Here is a 20,637-nt window from a genome sequence, read left to right as displayed (position 1 = left end):
TATTCTAAGCTCTGGCATCTTACCTGAAGGACTGAAGTATTATCTCTTTAACCAAAAAAGCCTGTCTCTAAACTGTTCATTAGACACCTGAGTTGAGAATGGCCATACTGAGTCAGATCAATGGTCCATCTAGCCCAAAGACCTGTCTTCTGATGGTGGCCGATACTAGGTGCTTCAGCAGAATGAACATGAACAGGTAATTATCAAATGATACATCTCCTGTCGCCCATTCCCAGCTTCCTGGAAAATGTTAAATAGTTTCCACAGAAATTTTTAATCCAGTGACTAAAAATCACCTGATCCTCTCAGCTACACGATTTTTAATCTCATGATTCTTGTGTTGTCATCATTTCACTAGTTCTTCAATCACTGTAAGGCATCGGTTCTCAAATGGTGGTACTCGTACCACCGGTGGTACTTCGAAGAAGGCTGGGTGGTACACGAGCCGTACCGTGCCACCGAATCTACCGCCGAAAGTTCGCCCCCCTGCTGCTGCGAAACCCCACCGCCGCCGAAATCCCCCCCCACCGCCACCCACACGAAACCCTGATGCCAAAAAGGGGCAAATGGCAGCAAGGTTTCGGCAGAGGGCATTGTTCCCCCCATGTAACCCCGCCACTGCCGAAAGTCCCCCCCGACACCGCTGCAAAACCCCGCCGCCGCCGAAAGTCCCCCCAAGTAGTACTTGACCTGACTGTACCTGACCCGAGTGGTACTCGGGGAAAAAAGGTTGAGATCCGCTGCTGTAGGGTCTTCCAGAATAGACAGGGCCTGAATTTATAATGTAAAAAATACATAACCTGCCCTCTTCCTTCTTTCCCCCGGCTTCCTGCCACCTGCCTTTTTTTTTAATTTAGTCAAAGATTTTCAGGCCTTCTCCATATGTTTTAAAGAAGAAAAAAGGGCTCACACCCTCCCCACGACCTTTTTATTTATTTTAACTTTTGCCTGTCACTACAAGACCCTTTAACCACATTACTATATAACATCCCTGCAAATATGATACCCATTCTTCTTAGTTCTTAGTTCTCTGCCTGCTGAAACAGGATAGATGAGTGCGTACTATGCCTACCATGAGCAGCTGCCATTTGTAGTGAAGCTCTTTGTGGGCCACAGATCAGACAGGCCCCAGTCTCTGTATAGGCATCAGTGGACTTTGTACCCTTTCCAGGCAACCCAGTGCACTGTGTCTTAAACTATCCCATGCTGATCTCCTCTTCTGAAAAACTCTCATTACTCTGTTCATAACTCCAGAATTATTTGCTTGTTATATCATATTTGTGATGAAGATCCCAGCTCGTAGAGACTGGCACCATAGCAACATTTCAGTGCTTCTGAATTGACAAATGAAAATAACCTCATTAGTAATGATTAAGCACGTGGTTAATTTACTTTGAGAGCTTTTCAGATAAACTTAGAACTGAAGCATAATAGCTGATAATGGTGGTGACAAAAACACAGAAATTGATTAGCCCAGTGTATTTCCAAAGAATCAAAGTCCTAGGGACAAGAGAAATATAATACTTTGCAGCTTTGGGAATCTCAGTTCACGACTTTATAATATTACTGGCTGTCAGATTTAGGCTTTTCATATCACAAAATCTCTTCAGCACTTGTTAATAAATACCTGATGTTCCATTGTGGTTGAATGGTAGCATTCTTGCTTGTGATTAATTCAAACAGCCCTAGTCTCATGGGCTCACTGTTGCTTTAATTTTACTATTTATGAAAATATAAAATGAATGGCTCATTTAACCAGAAAGTTTCATGATCTGGTGATTAGTCACATTTCAGTGTTTCTTGATGCTTCAGGAGCACTGTATCTATCTATTTGCTCAACTGCTGCCATGTTATTCTTGGTTCATTTTATGAAGGATTGTGAGGTATTCCAAATAGGTCTAACCATGGTAGGGGATCAGACAGCACAAAGGAAGGGAACATTTAATTTACAATTGGGTTTAACATAGTGGCAAAAATTGTCTTAATTTATCAGATATGCTGATTGGCTATGAGTTTGAAGGATCCTGTGAAGAATGATTCTTGGGGATCATCATGGACATCTCAGTATTCACCTTAGTTCAGCGTGAAGATGCAATTACAAAATTGCCAGTAAGATCATTTGGTACATTAATAAAGGAAGGCAAAGATAGATAGATAGTATAAGAACATGATTAGAGATGGGTCAAAATTGGAATCTTAAAACCAAAGTTCTGCACATTTCTAGGAGATTGCAGAGTTGGATCTGAATCTTCTGACTGGAACTCGTCCCTATATTTTTCCTTCGGGTCAAATCCAAATCTTAAATAGCCGGTTTATCAGTGCTAGTTCAGAGAAGGCCATGAGAACAACTATCCAAATAACCCCATGGTGAGTGTTCAGCCAAATTTTCCCTCTTCTACTGCCAGTTTTTCCATGACAAGACATGACTGGATTCTAATATTCTTTCCCCAGTACTCTCCAAATTCTTCTACACAAAAGTCTTTCCACAAACACATAACCAAGTGTGTCATTGATTTGTGTGTGATTGTTATGTCAATCAATCCCCATGGTGCCTCCATTGTTCTGCATAATCCAATCCAGTTCAATTTAGGACAATAATCTCATCATATTTGACTAAACTCTGCATTCTTATCATTTGAAACTGCCTTATCATCTCATCTGTTCCTCTGATGCTTCTCCACAAACCACCCAACTTCATCACAGTCATTAAACAATACATTTTCTGAAATGAGATTTCTGTAGCCTGTCTCTGCTTTTCTTCACTGGAAGAATGTTCTGTCTCTGACATCGTGGGAGGATTAAGGGTTAAATTCCATTTCCCACTGAAGTCAGTGAAGGTGCAGCACCTTTGAAAATCAGACAATTATTATTTAGCAATTTAAATGTATATTCAGATGCCTACTTTGGGGCATCCAAGTTTGAAAAGTTTGGTCAAAATGCATTATAGGTCAGGAACCCCTTTCCTGCAAAACATCAACTCTTGGCTACTGCCAGGATGCTAGACTAGAAAGGCAAGCAGTCTGACCCAGTATGGCAAAGCCTATGTTTCACTTGTGTAAATAGATCTTTCAAATTAAACATTTTGATATAAATGCACTTACAGTCCACCAAAATGCCAGAACTGTAAACATTGCAAATGCTTCAGCATAGCTTAAATGGAATTAAAGTAATACATTCGCTTGGCCACAGTCAGGCTCTGAAATCTTTGGCTGCCTTTCATTACATACCAAGGTTTCTTATTTCTTCCACAAACTAAAATTACTTATGGAAAATCTTTTATGACATAATTGGCAGCTTCCTACCACATTCAGTGCTGTTTAACGGTTGTTTCCATTATCCAGATTTTACAGAAATAATTTTTTGTACCAACAGCTTGTTAAAGAATGTACTGTAAACCAAAGGGTTCCTGTCCTCCTTTATTTCATCTCTAATTTATGGGGCTATCCCAGCAGGATACTGGTTGCAAAATGTGCTACTGTGAGTGCAGTTACCATGTGGTTAAATCATCTGTTGGGTGGATAGTATAGCAGAGGTACACTCAACTCTGTGAGGAAGGGAACGCTCATGTTGTACTTCAGTGACTTCTCTGGTTGGCAGTGGAATGACATAAGCTTTCTGAGTCCAGTCCTTCATGGTCAAAGGAATAATCTTATGACATGGGTCTTTGGTAATAGAGGCAATGAACTAGTTCAAAAAGGATGTCTGGGACTTGCTTGAAACAACTATCTAATTATCCATCTATTCATGAGGACTTACATATCAGGGTGGAAATAAATAGGGACACTTGAAACTGGGGAAACACAGAAAGAGGGCCTAGGATCTGTGAGGCAGGAAGGTGGGGAACATAACATAAGAATGACCATACTGCATTGACCTGTCATCCAATAGTGGCCAATGTCAGGTGCTTCAGAGGGAATGAACTGAACAGGCAATCATCAAGTGATCCTTCCCCTATCATCCACCCCCAACTTCTGGGAACTTCTAATTTCTGGGGAATCTGGCCTAGAAGGTAGAAAAAGTACTTGCCATCTAAGGAAGGAGTGCACAGTGGCCATTATCTTTGAAAACTCGTGGCAATCGGGGGAGATACTGGATAGTGGGAAAAAAAGCAAATATAGTGCCCATCTTTTAAGAAAAAAAAGGAAGAAGGAGGATCCAGAGAACTACAGAACAGTCAGCCTCACCTCATTTCCTGGAAAAATTATGGAGCAGATCCTCAAGGAATCCATTATGAAGCACTTGGAGGAGTGGAAAATGATCGGGAAAAGTCAGCATGGATTCACCAATGGCAAGTCATGCCTGACCAACCTGATTGCCTTCTATGATGAAATGATTGGCTCTGTGTATGTGGGGAAAGTAGTGGACGTGATATATCTTGACTTTAGCAAAGCTTTTGGTATAATCTCCCACAGTATTCTTGCAGCAATTTAAAGAAGTATGAGCTGGATGAATGGACTATGAGGTGGATAGAAAGCTGGCTAGATCATCGGGTTCAATGGGTAGTGATCAACAGCTTGATGTCTAGTTGGCAGCTGGTATCAAGCGGAGTGTCCCAGCCCTGGGGCTGGTTTTGTTCAACATCTTCATTAATGATCTGGATGATAGGGTGCAGATGATAAGTTTGCAGATGAGACTAAGATTGGGGAGTGATAGATATGCTGGAGGGTCGGTTTAGGATACAGAGCGACCTAGACAAATTGGAGGATTAGGCCAAAAGAAATCTGATGAGATTCAAAAAGGATAAGTGCAGAGGTCTGCACTTAGGATGGAAGAATCCCATGCACTTCTACCGACTGGGGACCAACTGGCTAAGCAGCAGTTCTGCAGAAAAGGATGTGGGGGTTACAGTGGACAAGAAGCTGGATATGAGTCAACAGTGTGCCCTTATTGTCAAGAAAGCTACCACCATATTGGGTTGCATTAGTAGAAGCATTGCCAGCAGATCGAGGGAAGTAATTATTCCCCTCTATTCAGCACTTGTGAGGCCACATATGGAGTATTGTGTCCAGTTTTGGCCCCCGCACTACAGAAAAGATGTGGACAAATTGGAGAGAGTCCAGCAGAGGGCAACGAAAATTATTAGGGAGCTGGGGCACATGGCTTATGAGAAGAGGTTCAGGGAACTGGGCTTATTTAGTCTGCAGAAGAGAAGAAGAGAAAACTGAGGGGGGATTTGACAGCAGCCTTCAACTACCTGAAGTGGGGGGTTCCAAAGAGGATGGAGCTAGGCTGTTCTTAGTGGTGGCAGATGACAAAATAAGGAGCAATGTTCTCAAGTTGCCATGGGAAGGCCTAGGTTGGACATTAGGAAAACCTTTTTCACTAGAAGAACTGGAATAGGTTACCTAGGGATGAGAGAGAATCTCCATCCTTAAGGCCCAGATTTACAAAGTCCTATCTGGGATGATTTAGTTGGGGTTGGTCCTGCTTTGAGCAGGGGCTTGGACTAGATGACCTCCCTCCCACCCCTAATCTTCTATGATTCTATAAGGGGGTGACATTGGTCTAGGATGCAGGTGAAGGGGAGTTTTCTAACATTGAACTGGGAGTACCCTTTGAGTTTGGGGGTCCCTTGCCAAGAACCACCTTACTTGGAGTCCCCAAAAGCCTGTAGCCAGCCCTTTTTATCAGTGCTAGTTAAAATTTTCTGAAGCCTCTGGCCCTGTGTTTCCTGGAAAATGAAAGGTCCATGAGCTGCAGAATGCCAATAATGTTCTTGAGCAGCAGGAAGTCAAGGAGTTCGCTGGGACTGAGACAGGACATATAAACAGATTCCCTGTACCTGCACAGCACAGCTCTGTATATTGGAGCTGATTTTCCCTCTCCCTGTCTTCTTCCCCACATTTCTGCTGGATACTCAACCTGTGAGCTCTCTATGGCTAGAGTTATTTCCTTGTGAGGATCCAAGTGGACTGATAGATTACAGGATTGATCAATGGGATTGTTCTTCATTAAATGCAAAGATATGTCTGGAGCTGGGTCGGGCTCTGTTATCCCTGATTGCTGCGGTGGGGGAGAAGGGCAGGCAGGAACCTGTCCCTAATAATGCCTTCCCAAATGTCAGAGGGTCTCTCTGGGTTATTCCCATCTCCATATCACCAACCCCAAAATATTGTGTCTTTGGTGGGGGGGATGAGCCATCTGTCCATGGGGTCCTTTCGTCATCTCACAATCAAGGAATGAAAGTGAATGGAAGGGACATTCTGCTGCCACTGTATTGCAGTCCCTTAAAGTCGTACAGACATTGAGTGAGAACTCTCACTTGAGGATGTAGCCTATAGAACCAGCCTGCTTGCTTGCACTTTATAGATATATATCTTTTCTTATAATTTAAGTGTGATTGTGTGATTATGAAAGAGTTAAAATATATATATTTTACTGTAATGCAAGGTGCCGTACAGACCACATTCTGGATGACAGCTACACAGTTAGCACATATTCAACCTTTGACTTACATATATGGTCGTGTCTTGTGCCATAGTTGAGTAAGCTGTTAGCACATATACTCGGGACCTTTTGACTTGTTGTTGAAAGGGGTGATGTCAGGTACCCAACTAGTACGAAGGTGAGGTAATGGAATTTAATAAATGGGGAAGTGCTTTGTCATGGACATTTCATTAATATGCATGAACCTACCAGCCTATAGAGTATGGGTACCCCAATAATTTGGGGGTGGAAAATCCAAAAATGGACTTAGTAGGAGGACCCATATTCTTAGGGTATAAGAAGGGAAAGCTCGAGCTGTTTGATGTGATCGTCATCTACTCTTGCTTGAAGCTTCTTTTACTTAGTGTTAAAATTTCTTCTTTATTCTATACTTAGGCTTATTTGTAGTCTTAGTTTATAGCTCTTAGCTCTAGCAGTGCTTATTCCACCCCTCTGCTCAAGAGTTGAGGAATCAAACATCTCTCTCAACCAGGGAAGGGCATGAGTATAAGAATCCAAAGCATATCATAGAAATATATATATCATACGAGTCTCTAAATTTAAGATTGTATTATCCATTATCCATTTGATTGTTTATTTTCTATATCAGTTATTTGTTTATCATTTTATGTTATCTTAATAAAACTTATAAAATTATACACATTTGGTTATCACCAAGAAACTTCCTGTTGTACACCTGGGGGTCCTTATAAAATTCTTCTGGAGCCTGATTTAGGACAAGAACCTTCTAATCCGAGCAATTGGCAAACCTATAACCCTATTAAATTACTAATACACCTTAAAATCAGTCTACAAGGATGCTAGAGGAGTCTTTGAGTTCAGTTCATCTTTGTGGTCATTACCAACATCCATTTGTCACGTTTAGAATCAAGCTAGGGAGAGGGGACAATTACTGGCCGGTGTGCAGTGCCTAATCTGCGCGACAGCCTCCATAGCTGAGTACCTTGGAAAGTTCATGGGGCTTAGGAAGAAAGGGTCATTTTAAGGTCTCTTCCTAGCATTCTCCAGAAAGGTACAGATTCTTCTGACAAACCCATGGCTCAGAATTCATATGTCAATGACTCTACCTTGATGCTTTGTTAGAGATTTAGGGTCAAATCCTGACCTCCCCGCAGAACTCCAGAGCTAGCTGAACTGAACTGGGGCTGCCTGGTAAATCCTACGCTATAGAGCAGTGTATTGTGGGTGACTCTTCCAATAGTAACATAGGCCATGTCTTCACTAGCAAACTTACAGTGACAGACTTGTACCAGTGTAACTGCTCTATGCCGATGGGAGAGAGCTCTCCCGTCGACATAATAAAAACACCTCCATGAGTGACGGTAGCACTGTGCACATTGCCACTTATGCTGCCAAAACTTACGTCACTCAGGTGGGTGTTTTATTCACACCCCTGAGCGACATAAGTTGTGCCAACATAAGTGGTAGTATAAACATAGCCATAGATATGTGCAGGGCAGGAGTGTGTCCCCATTGGCTGGTTACATGAATTGTGTGCAGTGAGCCAAAATTGGAGCCTGATTCAGGAAAGCATGTAAACACATCCTTAGCTTTAAGTGGTGCTTTCAACCACAGTTAACTGGCCTGGCTGGGGGTGTTGATTACAGTCAAGATACTGTTTCCATTCCGGCTGGAAACCTGCCCACTTTGCGGAAAGGATGCAGTCTAATTAATCTGAAGACTGATGTATACCTCCAGTGCCTCCCACAAGTCCCCCTCTCTGCTCAGGGGACAGACCAATTCTCTCACAATTCATTGGGAAAGAAACACAGCGTGGTTCAGCTTATTGCAGCACAAAGAACTGCCTCCAGATGTCCTAGTGAAAATACACAGGTGAACACAGTACCAGTGAGAAGACAGTATCACTGGAATAGCCTTGCAGTGTGGCTCCTCACACTGGGTTTAGGCTACCCTGGGTACCCATGTACAGTATCAAAGGGTCTGGGAAAGACTCCTTGCATTTTCTTCCTTCTTATGCATTTGCATAGGGTTTGGCCAAATCTAGCCCTGAGTGCCTGGAAGAATTATAACACACAGCAGAGGTAAGTACCTAGCTAGGCACCTAAATATACCTGTTGGCCTATACATCTGCTTTTGTACTACCCGGAGGCAAGGTCTGTGTTTCTTTTCCCTTACTAGTCACTTGCATTCTTTGCAGTGAGAACTTTGGGAGCGCAAGGAATGCAGAAATAAGGCCCAGCAAGTATGGAGCATTGCCATCAGCCTAGCTCTTAACAACACACAAATATGTTTGTGTTTGTTTTGTCCCAACTGAGGGCTGTTTATAGACATAGCTATTAGAATACAGCTTTTCCATTATTTAAATATAATCATTTTCACATGGAATATGAAGTGTTTTTTCAAGAAAATGTTACCATGTCGCCTGAACATCAGTCAATGTTTGTAGACGAAAAATCCTTTCATAGATGCTAAACATTGTTAAGCATTATTCTGAATGCTTCCTCTCAGTGTCCTGGAGGAGCCTTTACACCCAACATGCGGACAACCAAGGAGTTCCCAGATGATGTTGTGACCTTTATCAGGAATCACCCCTTGATGTTCAATCCCATTTACCCAATTCACAAGAGACCATTAATCATTCGGACGGGAACAGACTACAAGTATACAAAGATAGCAGTGGATCGAGTTAATGCTGCTGACGGAAGATACCATGTCTTATTTCTTGGAACAGGTAAGACGCACTTAACAGTAGATATGCACGGAATTATTTTATTATTTTAACTTTGATATACTGCATTGTAGTTTTAACTCAACTCCACACCCTGAACAGCCTATTGTCTTCACGATAAAAACATTATTATTAAAACATAATAACTCTTATACAAAAATATATCTTAAGAGTAATAATCAGAAAAAAATACAAAGAAAATAAAAAGAATATTTATCTTAAAAAAATAAAATTTATTCACATGGTTTTCATTAGAGACAAAAGCCAACTTTGTTGTGTGCAATGTATGGCCTAGATTTACTCATCCTAAGGAGCATTTTACCCATGAGTAACACCATTACCTTCATGGATTAATGTGCTATTTTACATGAGTAAGAACATTGGAATCTAGCATTGTATTATTACTAATTATGATCATCATTTGTTGACAGGTAAACTGCCTGTGAAAAGAATGGTAACTTGGCCAAAAAGTTACAAGGGCAGAAATAACAACTTCACAACAAAGTAAAAATATAGAAGAATTTAGCAAAAAGAAAAGGGAAAACTGTAATTTTAGCTGTACTGTGTCATAGAGAGTTTGTAAATCTGACTCAATAATTAAAAATATTTCCTTTATAACATAATGAGCCAAATTCTGCTCTTAGTTACATCTATGCGAATCTGTAGCAATTCCAGTGAAGTCAATAGATTTGCTGAATTGACACCGGTGGAACTGACAAGTCTTGTGATTTTCATTCAGAACTGTAATGTTAGAGGACAGGGATCCAATTTACTTTAACAAATATTGGGACATTATTGGAATTGCAGAGAACAATTCTGCAGTGGGAGAGAAATAGACTAAAGTAGATGATCTGGGGCTGGATCTGCATCTGAAAATGCCATTGGCTTGTGAAGGGCTTGTGGACTTGAGCTCTGATAAGCTGCAATCTAGTCCTCATGTTTCTATTAGTTAGCAAGCACAGAGTAGTTTCAACTAGAAATAAGGTGGATAACCCTATGAGAATAGGTTTGTCTCTGAACATCAGACAAGTCTTACAGAGATGTGGAACTACAGTTTCTGCCAACAAACTACCATTTTGGCCACATGAGTTTGGGAATAACCACCCTTGTATTAGACTCAGGAAGCCAAGGCTAAAAATCTTTCAAATTGCCAGATTTTTATGAGGAGGGGATTAAAAGAAACTCTCTGCACTCTTCTTAAATCAAGCTCCCCAACCACCAAAGGAAATAAGAATACAGAACTATTCTGTTATTGTTCCCATGGCAAACCATCATCAAGGGCCTCCATTCACTATATCATGATTCATCAGAATGACACTCACTCCCTCTCGGAGCTAGTGTACATCATTATAAGGCATGGCAGTGACAGAAGATGTATAGGGTTTTGTGTAGTGAATTACAGCATGAATTTAGTCGATTTTGGATCTGGGCATATTTATTTTTCTTGTCCATCTAATGCAAAATTAGTTTGAAAAGTGCCTTAAGGTTTCTTGTTTTCATTTTAGTTGTCAGGTCATCAGAGTAATTAAGAAACTAATTAAGAAACTTTTTTCCTAGCAAGTGTCAGCATTGCTAGTAGGCCTAGTGAATCCAACTATAACCTGGGATCATTGGATCCTTCAGGGTTTAATTTGTCACAGTATCTCCTTTCCTGTAGAAGAAACAAAGAAGGGTGCTGTGCATGCTACTGTGGAAATCTCTAGAGAAACGCTTATATGTGCCCTCCCTACTTATTGTTCACATAGATTAGCATCAACCCTGTCTTAACAAAAAGAAGCCTTGATCTTTTATCAGCATAGTTTCTCCTTGCCAATTCACTGTTTTTAACCACACAAATACTTTGGCATGCAAGAATAGAGCTTTCAAATGAACATTCAAATGTCAGTATAGTTTTTATACTAATGTCATTTGTCTAAACATATCATTTTTTAACTGGAGGAAAAAAAATACTAAGGATTAATTAAGACACCAAGCCATATAAGTCTCCAGCTAACACAGGGTACATGTTATAGCAGTTACAAAATATGTATTAATAATAATAATAAATGATGACCTGCTTTTATAAAGTGCCTTACACTTTTGAAGCAGTAGACAATAATAATATTAGCTTCTCAGTGGCTCTTTCCATCTAAGGCTCTCAAAGCATGTTACAAACTTTGTTAAACTGAGCCTCATTAATGATGAGGCAGATTTTAATGATGAACAACAATTTAGGGTGTAATCCAACTCCCACTGGAGTCAATAAAAATACTCCCAGTGACTTGAAGTGGAAGTTGGATCAAGTCTCAAAGTCAACTACTGAATATTAGCAAATTACTCCTTATCAGACTCCATTGAGGAGGATAAGTACAAACAATCTCATTTCATCAGTTGGATAGGTGTCACAGAGAGTAGTTAATTGACTCATCCAAGGGCTCATTAAAGGTATTAACATACGTGATCTGGTTATGTGTTTGTTTCAGTTCTATAATCTACTAGCACACGGTCCTTTGTGGGATAATTTGTACAATATATATAAGCATAGATGTTAATTATTGATTTACACTTGTGTCAAAAGAATCCTTGCAGCCCCTCCTAACCCTATGGGTCTATGATTCTATGATTCCAATGTAGTACACCATTCAAAGAGTTCAGTAGAGTCACAACTACTGAAAACAATATGCTTGATTACCTGTGATATATGCTATTTATAATTTCTGCTAGTCTATTTTTTTTTTTGATGTTACAATTCCTGGGTGGTACAGAGATTCTTTCTAAGATGCTAATAGCTTTATAGCCCTGCTTTAAAATAAACAGATATAACATAGGCACAGCACCTCTCAACCTTTGTGAATACAAATGATCAAGTTTCTGTCTCTGTGGGGACTCTGTATGTCCTTTTTCCTTTGCTCTGGCTTTCTGTGAGGCTCGGGAGGATTCGATAAAGATGTTAACATTCAGAAGAAATGCAGAGGGGGATTTACTTTTATGTAAGTGCATCCTGACAAATGCAAAACCCACATTGTATAAGAGAGTTTCACTTGATAATTTCTCGGGAGCCCTGAGCCCCTTGCCAGTGGAGAATGGAACTTGGCACCTGGTGACAATTACCCTCAGCCTCTCATGGTGAGTTACTGCTGCTGAACTGAGATGTTGCCAGGCACGTCTGTCACTGTCAGTGACCTGTGTCATGCTGCAAATTGGAGTGTTTTATGTCTTGTCTTGCCAGATGCAGAGCACACAAAATGTTTAGTTTCCCCCCTCTGCCTTGAGAGCCTCAGTAATAAATCAGTTCCTGAGTGCAAGTGAACAATAACAGAAGGATCCCCTGTGTTTTTCATCATGTAGCCATGGCACAGGAAGGGTACAGGCGGCTATGTCTTTTTTTACATTAATGTGAAATAGATACAATATTTCCTTTGCACCCCCTTCCCCCCCCAGTCAAACTCGCAGTGATCCTTCCTTGCCAAGAGTTAATTTCAGTACAGTACTTCTTTTCTAGGCACCATAACTAGTGAAATAAATCCCATAGACTGGCATTGTTCTTGCTACGTTACACACAGCTTTTCAAATGATAAGGATCTCGCCTTAACGCTGTGCCTTTCATCCTGAAGAATCCCAAAGCACTTTACAAAACCTGCCAGGCTGATGTGAAGTCTTGACACAATGGGGAATCTCTTCATCCACCACTGAAACGGAGCTGCCTTTGGGGTGAAAAGCCACAACTGTTTAGCAATAGATAACAATGCTACTAAAGACAAGTGTAGAATACCTTATCCTCCCAATAGAAACCATAGGTATAATTAGCAGGGCCCTGTGTAATTAGCCATTTGCATATTTGACAAGGACACTGAGGCTAATGCCCCTTCATCTATGCAATGGATAATTACCTAGTCAGGTCAAGACCTTGGATTTAGGTCTCTTCTTCACTTACTTTGCTTCTCTGCTAGGCCTGTGCTTGTCTAATTTTGCAGCTTATAAAGCATTTAATTTCCCTTGCATTTTATTTCAGTTACATTACTCCATTCATCTGTGTCTCAAGCCTCCAATTTCTCCACCTTACGCCCTGGTGGGTTGTTTTCCAGTTTAGTTTTAAGAAAGGCAGTAAAGCAGCATGCAGGCATTTTCCTGAGATTAATATTTATTTTTTAAGCTTCCCACCTATCACTTGCTCTGCCAAAGTCTGTACAAAGTACAGTAGATTGTGCAATCCTGAGACTATGCATGTTTTCTTTATTGCTGTTGGTGTTATGAAAATATTTAAATATCTGGGTCAGGTTCAGGCACATTCAGCAGTCATTGGCTATCCTTAAGAATTTTCTCAGCTCCTATAAGGCATGATGTCATACAGCTTTTGAAAAGGGAGCTAAATTACTATTGTGAAAAGGTGTTTCAGATTTCAGGATGATTTAGCGCAGTTTCATATGTTTAACTTGGGCTGTGTACATGTGGTTTTGTCTCCAGTGTCTAAGGTTGTGTAATGCTTGTTCAATGTTTCTAATTATCTTTCCCTCTCTCGTCCAATTGTTTGAACCTTTCATTTGAAAAACTGGTTGCACTTAGCGCTTTCAGAGCATGAGTTTAAAATATGGATACCACATATGTGACTAAATCCCTTGAGTACTTGCTTTTGTGGTGTTACATGATGGCTGTCTTTTTGGAAGACTAACCCTTGCTGACAACAGTAGTATTCAGCAATGGAATAATCAATAACATGTAACGAGTTACAGATTGTTACAGAGCTAGATAACCTGGTCAGAAAAGGAAGCCTGCCTGCCTTTAATTTACTAGTTTGAGTGCTGTGTTTGAACTCTGGAAGAAGGTATTACGCAAGAGTGATATGACAGGCAGACCGCTTCCCTCAATCCACTCAGGAATATTGAGCGAATCATTCAAAATGTTATGGTGATCATCTCCTCCAAAGTTTTTTTACTCTTACAGCCATTTTAGAAGTTGCAAATTCACCCCAAGTTCTGTATCCTGAGATCCCTGCTCAGTTCTTATGCAAACTCACATTGACTTTCAGGAGTTTGCCTCAAAATGGAGTGAGTAGACACTGAATAAAGATCTAAGTACTTAGTCCACTAATTCTTTGCACTTATGTATTGCTCTTTGAGATAGACCTCAAAGTGTTTAACAAGCTGTTCATTAAGTTTCACACAAAGTCTGTAAACTGGGTAAGTATTATATCCATTTCACAGTGGGGTACACTGTTAAGAAAAGTTAAGCGCCTTTGACCAGGCCATGCAGCAAAACAGTTACAGAGCTAGAAAGAGAGAACCCAGGAGGCCTGACTGTCAGTTCTCAGCTTTAAATGCTAAGCAGCACAACCACTTCTCTCAGACTCTCAAGTGCTATCCCATGATTGAAAGGGTTTCATACAAAGAGAGTTTAGGCATCATGGAAAACGTTTTTTTCTTCTTCTTTTTTTGTGTGTGTATTTATTTTTACAGCATTTCAAGAAAATTCAATGCTTGTGAAATGTGTCCAATCAATGACCTCAAGTCATGAGTTCACAGACTCCATCTGCCCTCGACACAGGTATAACAAGGGCAAGAGTAGTACAGGTTTTCTCACACTGCCCCACCAATCTGCTTCATGCATCAACATGAGGGACTACTTTTAAGGAGGACAGCTCTCTGTAAGATGTTCAGCAGGGTAGTAGTTAGTGTCAACTGGGATGGTGGTTTTGATGATGTGGACAGCCAGCCCTTTGACTTGTTGTTCTTTGTGGGATTGTTTGTTTGTTTGAAGTCTTTCTTTGAAGTTAGCAATACTGACTACAATGGTCATTTTAGAAAAGTATGGCTGGTGGAAATTTGGAAAGAGAGATGTAAACTCAAATCTCTGATGTTGAACCCATTAATTTCAGCCAAACTTGATATCACTATTCATTCATTTTTACCTCCTTTGTTACACACTGTGGGCCAGGTCATCAGCTGGTGTAAGTAGGCATAGCTTAATTGGCTTCTACAGGACTCTGCTGATTTGCACCAGATAAGAATCTTGCACCTTGTTTATTTTTTCATTCGCATTGTTCTCTTCCTCTCTTTCTTTTCCTTTCTTCACATTCTCTCTCTGTTTGTTTTCTACTCTCCCGACTCTCCGCTCCATTTCCAGGCCTGGGAGATATTTGCTCTTCCTCCTCTTGCTGTTCAGTCTTTCCAATCCCTCATGAGGGGATTGTGATCCCACTAACATTGGAGTTCAAGTCAAGCTTTGAAACCCATGTTGTTTGAGAAGGTTTGGCATGAAAGAAATTACATTCTCTCATTATTTGTTATTTGTATTACGGTTGTCCAAAGACCTCAGACAGAGATCCCTAGTGTGCTAAGCACTGTATAAACACAGAGGAAGACATGATCCTGTGCTGAAATGAGTGTGAAAAACAATAGGAGAGAAGGGGAAGGGAGAATGAGGTTAATAATAAAATCATGTTGTTACATAGATTAACCATATGCCAATCCAAATTTACTGAAGTCAATAGGAGTCTTTACTTCAGTAGGCTTTGGATCAGGCTCTGTGTATATGATTAGATTGTTCCAAAGAGTTTGATTTATATTTTAGGATTCAAATGAACCCCAAACTCAAAACGAAGCTCAGAGATCAGTGTTGTAAGGTTTGCTGAATGTTGTGCAAACTAAAATTGGTGGGTTTTGCCCAGTCTTGTATCCACTGTCTAAAAAAGAATACTGCTTCATCTTTGATGAAAAGTTCCAGAGGAGTAGTTGTGTTAGTCTGTATACAGCAAAAACAAGAGTCCTATAGTACTTTAAAGACTAACAAACCAGACTGTCACTACACAAAAGAATAAATGGACACAAATCAGGCATAAAAAATGGTAACATGCATAAACCAGTCAGAGAGCACTTCAATCTCCCAGGACACTCTGTAGCTGACTTGAAAGTTGCCATACTTCTACAAAAAAACTTAAAAAACTGACTTCAGCAAGAAACTGCAGAGCTGGAACTCATATGCAAACTTGACACAATCAAGCTGGGTCTGAATAGGGACTTGGAATGGTTATCTCATTATAAGAAGTTATTGTCACTGTTCACACATTCTCACCTTCTAATCAATGGTTGTGAATAGGCCTCATCTACTCTAACTGAATAGACTTTGCTAGCACCTACCTTCCCCATTGTTTTTCCTTACCCTTGGATGTATATATATACCCCCTATCTGATTTCTATTTCTTGCATCTGGCAAAGTGGGTTGCAGCACACAAAAACTTATGCCTGCAGAAATTAAATTTGTTAGTCTTTAAAGTGCTACAGGACTCTCGTTGTTTTTGCTTCATCTTTGGAACTTAACTCAGTATTGCCAGAAAGTGCTACTGAGATTGGTCAACATACCAGGCACTGAACCAGGGACCTGCAGGCACGCATAACACATACTGACCAGTGGGTTATATAATGACAAAACCAGTGATTATCGATGGCTAGGATACTATTAATTGTGAGGCAGGAAAGCAATCACAGCAGTTTTCTTTATTAGCTTATGTGGCTGTAGTCTCTAAAGAAAAGGTGAATGTCACTAGCCAGTAATGGAAGTTATTAGATATCAATTAGAGATTAAGATCTATCATTCTGAGAGTTTTGTCTGCATTTGAAAGAAGCTAATATACAGTACTTGACCTTGCTACAGTAGTCATAATACACATATTGTACAGAGAGAGGTAAGGAGAGAAGAAATCCATCATGTTAAGCTATGGGCTAGATCCTTAGAGATGCTGATATCAGTAGAAGTTCCAGGTGCGCACCTCTCAGAATTTTACTACTGGAAATTGTGGAACAAGACAGAGGAAAAAACAAAGTGTCAAACAGTGGAATCATGTGTATTGTTAAGGTCACCTGTTTAAGGAATCGTAACAGGAGACTAAAGCGACAATTGCAGAGAAAAATAATGTGTAAATGAGAATCTGCTTTAGAAAAAGAAAGACGTGATGAGCTAGGAGCTCAAATTTTCTTAATTTTTTTCATGCAGAGAGTAACTTCCAGATGATAGAAGCTTAATATATTATAGCTCCTACTATCTTAGCAGGGGAAGACTCTTTTTTTGGTTCACATTCTATGAAACTCATCCAAGAGACCACCTGTTTGAATTAAGGCTGCACCTACCTACAACTCAGCCAGGCCTCTCCTCTCCTTTCCTAACCTCTTTTTCTCTCTCTCTGTTACAACGTAAGTGTTGGCACCTACTGCAGTAAGGTCAAGTATTGTGTATTACTTACAGAGAGACCAATGTAAGGCATAAATCTGCCATGTAGCTAGGTACATTCTAGTGTTTAGCAGACACAATGGCTTGCCTCCTAATTTAGGAGAACGAGTATGTTTTATGTAAAAAAGTGATTCTAGAGAAGTCAATAGAGTTACTGCAGGAAGGAAATTGCCCCTCTGTTTGAATTTGGTAAGAGCTTGTGAACATAACAGACTTACATTCATTCTGTGTCCTCTTATATCTTGCTTGCGGAACAATAATGCACTGGAACACACATCAGACAGTGTAATTTTGCAAATCTCTTGTGTCCATTACTGTTTTGCCATTATCCTTCCAACTTTCCTTTTGACCCAGGAATTTAATTCCATTAACGAAAGTGAACAAATAAGATTTTCAACAAAACTCAAAGGTAGTTATTCTAAGACAAACACATAGAAATTAACTTGGTTTCATAGCCACTGTTCTTATAGTCTAGAGAGCTAAATGTTTTTAGAAGGGACTAGGAAAGCCATCTGGGGACAATTATTTTTGTTTCACTTACCTAGGAAAAGACTGAACAATAACAGTAAAAACAGTTGTTATTCTGTTGTTGGGGAACATGACCACAGACTAAGGATACTCCTTGCAAAAAATGTTTTCAATGAACAATTTTCCACTGTCATGCTTTGTCTTGCATAAAATACCTAGAAAATATTATAACAGGACAAGTAAGCACAGTAGAGCAGTGCAGGGATTCCCTTAGGAAAGGGAATGTATCTGGAGACATGAATCTAGCTTGTAATGCTAAAATAATATTCAGACAAAAGGCAAAACATTGAGATGCAAATGGGAAATACTGTCCTAAACTTTCCCAGTTTTATCAAGGCATTGCAGCAGCAATGATACAGGAACCCAGTTTTCAGAGGTGGGGTGCCTTATAAGGACCCAAGTCCTGGAATCTGTGTGCTCATATCAGTGCTTAGTCATGTAAATGCCCATGTTGCTCTCCTAATGTAAGTTCTGATTTCAGCAGCCCATTTCAGGGTTTCTGCATTGAAGACCAGTTTTCAGTTTTTAATGTGTGGTATGGATTACTTCATAGCTCAAATTCATTTACTTCTGCATGGCTCAGACCCACATTGCATATGTGAAAGAAGGAAAGGTCTTCACCAAATGTGCATTTGAGTACTTTACATTCTGTAAGTGAGGTTTATAGGACACAGGATGGACAGTTGAGAGCGTATTGAAAAAATCATGACAATCTGCAACTCCTTCCCACCAATGTTGTCTGATATCCTGATATTGAGGGAACAAGGGACATTGCTGGAGAAGAGTCATAACAAAATGCTGTGAAGAGAGGTAAGAAGGAGAGGGTGTAGAGACAGACTAAGTGTATAAGCTACATTTATTCATGACTGCTTGACTGGCTTTATAGAAGTGAAGTTTGGTGCCTTATCCATACACTCTCAGCTCCACGGAAGGACTTTCAACCACCAGTAAATCTCTTTCAGGTCCTCAACAGCTTTGCTAATACCAGCATCCTGTCCACACCACATGGGTCCTATAAAAAGATTTAGTTTGAAGTAAGTTTCTTTGGAAGGAACGGGTTCATCATGTCATTGCATAATTAGGACAAACGATATCCATAGAAGAAATCCTCATGAAATATTCATGGCTAACATTTACTGAGCATGTACAGTTGATAGCTATACATTTTTTATATCTTGGCTGCTTTTGGTTTCTTGATTTAATGTTAAAAAAAAAACCAGTGTGTTTTAATAGTGGGTCGGGATTATTATACATGAAAACAATCCTTTTACTCTGAAACCAAAGTATGAAGCCTATCTGATGGCTTACACTGGGGAAAAAGAATGGTTTAAATTATTTACAGCAACCAACTTGCCTTCCAACGCCAGCTCCAGAATTTAGTCATTGACCCTAAAAACAAAATCAAAAGTTTCCTTCTTTTGCTTTCCTCTGTCAGCATCATAGATTGGCTGATGGGAAACTCAGATCACCTCCCTACAGGCACAAATGCATAGTGACACACACACACTGCAGCTCTAACATTTTATGGGTACAATTCCGCATTATTATTGAAACATTTCAAGACAAACTCCTTGATCTTATTCCTCTGTGACAGCATAGAGCAAAATAGGTTTGTTGTAGTCAGTCTGAGTTCTAGTCCTTCCTGACAAGAGGAACCCATAGCCCTTTCTTCATCCAAAGCTATGTCTAGACTACAAGGTAGCAGTGTGATTCCCTTACTTGTGTACACATATTTGCACTAGCTGTCATTGAGCTAGCAGGAGTATAAATTACACTGTAGCCTCAGTAGTACAGGTAGCGGCCGTAGAAACACAACTGAGTGCTCCTGATTACAAACCTGCCTGGAACCGATGGGTACCTACATGGCAGGGCTCAGCCATGCTACAGCGGCTATACTGCTATTTGTACTCGCACAAGCTTTATGAGAGCTAGCACGAGCTATGTGTACTTGAGCAGAAGAATCACACCCATAGCTCATAGTGTAGATATAGCACAAGGTTCATGGTCTTCTGAAGAGCCAACACTGTCCTGGCTGAGCAGCATAAAATTAGCTGCTATGATCATCTTCCTGGTCTATCATTCTTACCATCTCATACCGTTCTTTGACTCTATCTTCTGACACTGCCTTTTCCACTGCATCAGATGCAAGTTTTTTGTGCCTACTTTTGAGGCCCTAGCGCATAGGAGAACTGGTCTATGACTTGGGCCCCCGGCTGCTATGGTAACACCAATAATAATACTAATCAATAATAATAAATAACTAATCATATAATCAATAATACATAACTGTCTCATATTGTGTCACCTCACACACTAACTTCCATGCTGCCCCTTTCACATAGAACAACCTCCCTGAGCCAATCCGTAGAGCAACGATGTTGCCCTCCTTCAAGTCCCACCTCAATACCCATTTCAAATGTAATGCTGGCATGTGGATTTTTGGGCCAGAGATTGCATCCTACTGTGTGTTTTTATAGTGCCCTTGTGGGAGAGCAGTTTTGGTACATTCTTCATGTACATCTCTGATTTTCATAGAAGCATAGAATCATAGAGGATTAGTGTTGGAAGGGACCACAGGAGGTCATCTGGTCCAACCCCTGTTTAAAGCAGGACCAACGCCAACTAAATTTTAATGTGGATCAAAACAGTGACTCCTGCTGCTACATAAGGCCCCAATTATTGATGGTGCACAATAACCCACACTGGTTAGGCCTTGCCTTTCACCCGTGTTAAAATTGATTCCTGCACTGAAATTTGTACCATGCAGGTTGCTT

The 20,637-nt window shown here is 40.3% G+C and overlaps 1 protein-coding gene across 1 annotated transcript in view; it reads left to right on the top strand.

Moving 5' to 3' along the window:
• Nucleotides 1–20,637, top strand: part of SEMA3C (semaphorin 3C) — a 155,466-nt gene that overhangs the window by 115,358 nt on the left and 19,471 nt on the right. Inside the window, exon 12 of the mRNA XM_067564544.1 lies at nt 8,917–9,139. Within this exon, the coding sequence (XP_067420645.1) occupies nt 8,917–9,139 (223 nt within the window). The remainder of the gene's footprint in view (nt 1–8,916; nt 9,140–20,637) is intronic.

Source organism: Emydura macquarii, unplaced genomic scaffold (assembly GCF_026122565.2).
Source record: "Emydura macquarii macquarii isolate MOO-44397 ecotype Brisbane River unplaced genomic scaffold, CSIRO-AGI_Emac_v2 contig_2636, whole genome shotgun sequence".
Classification (NCBI taxonomy): Eukaryota; Metazoa; Chordata; order Testudines; family Chelidae; genus Emydura; species Emydura macquarii.
Note: the sequence above shows the minus strand (reverse complement) of the source record. Positions and strands in the feature narration are given on the sequence as shown.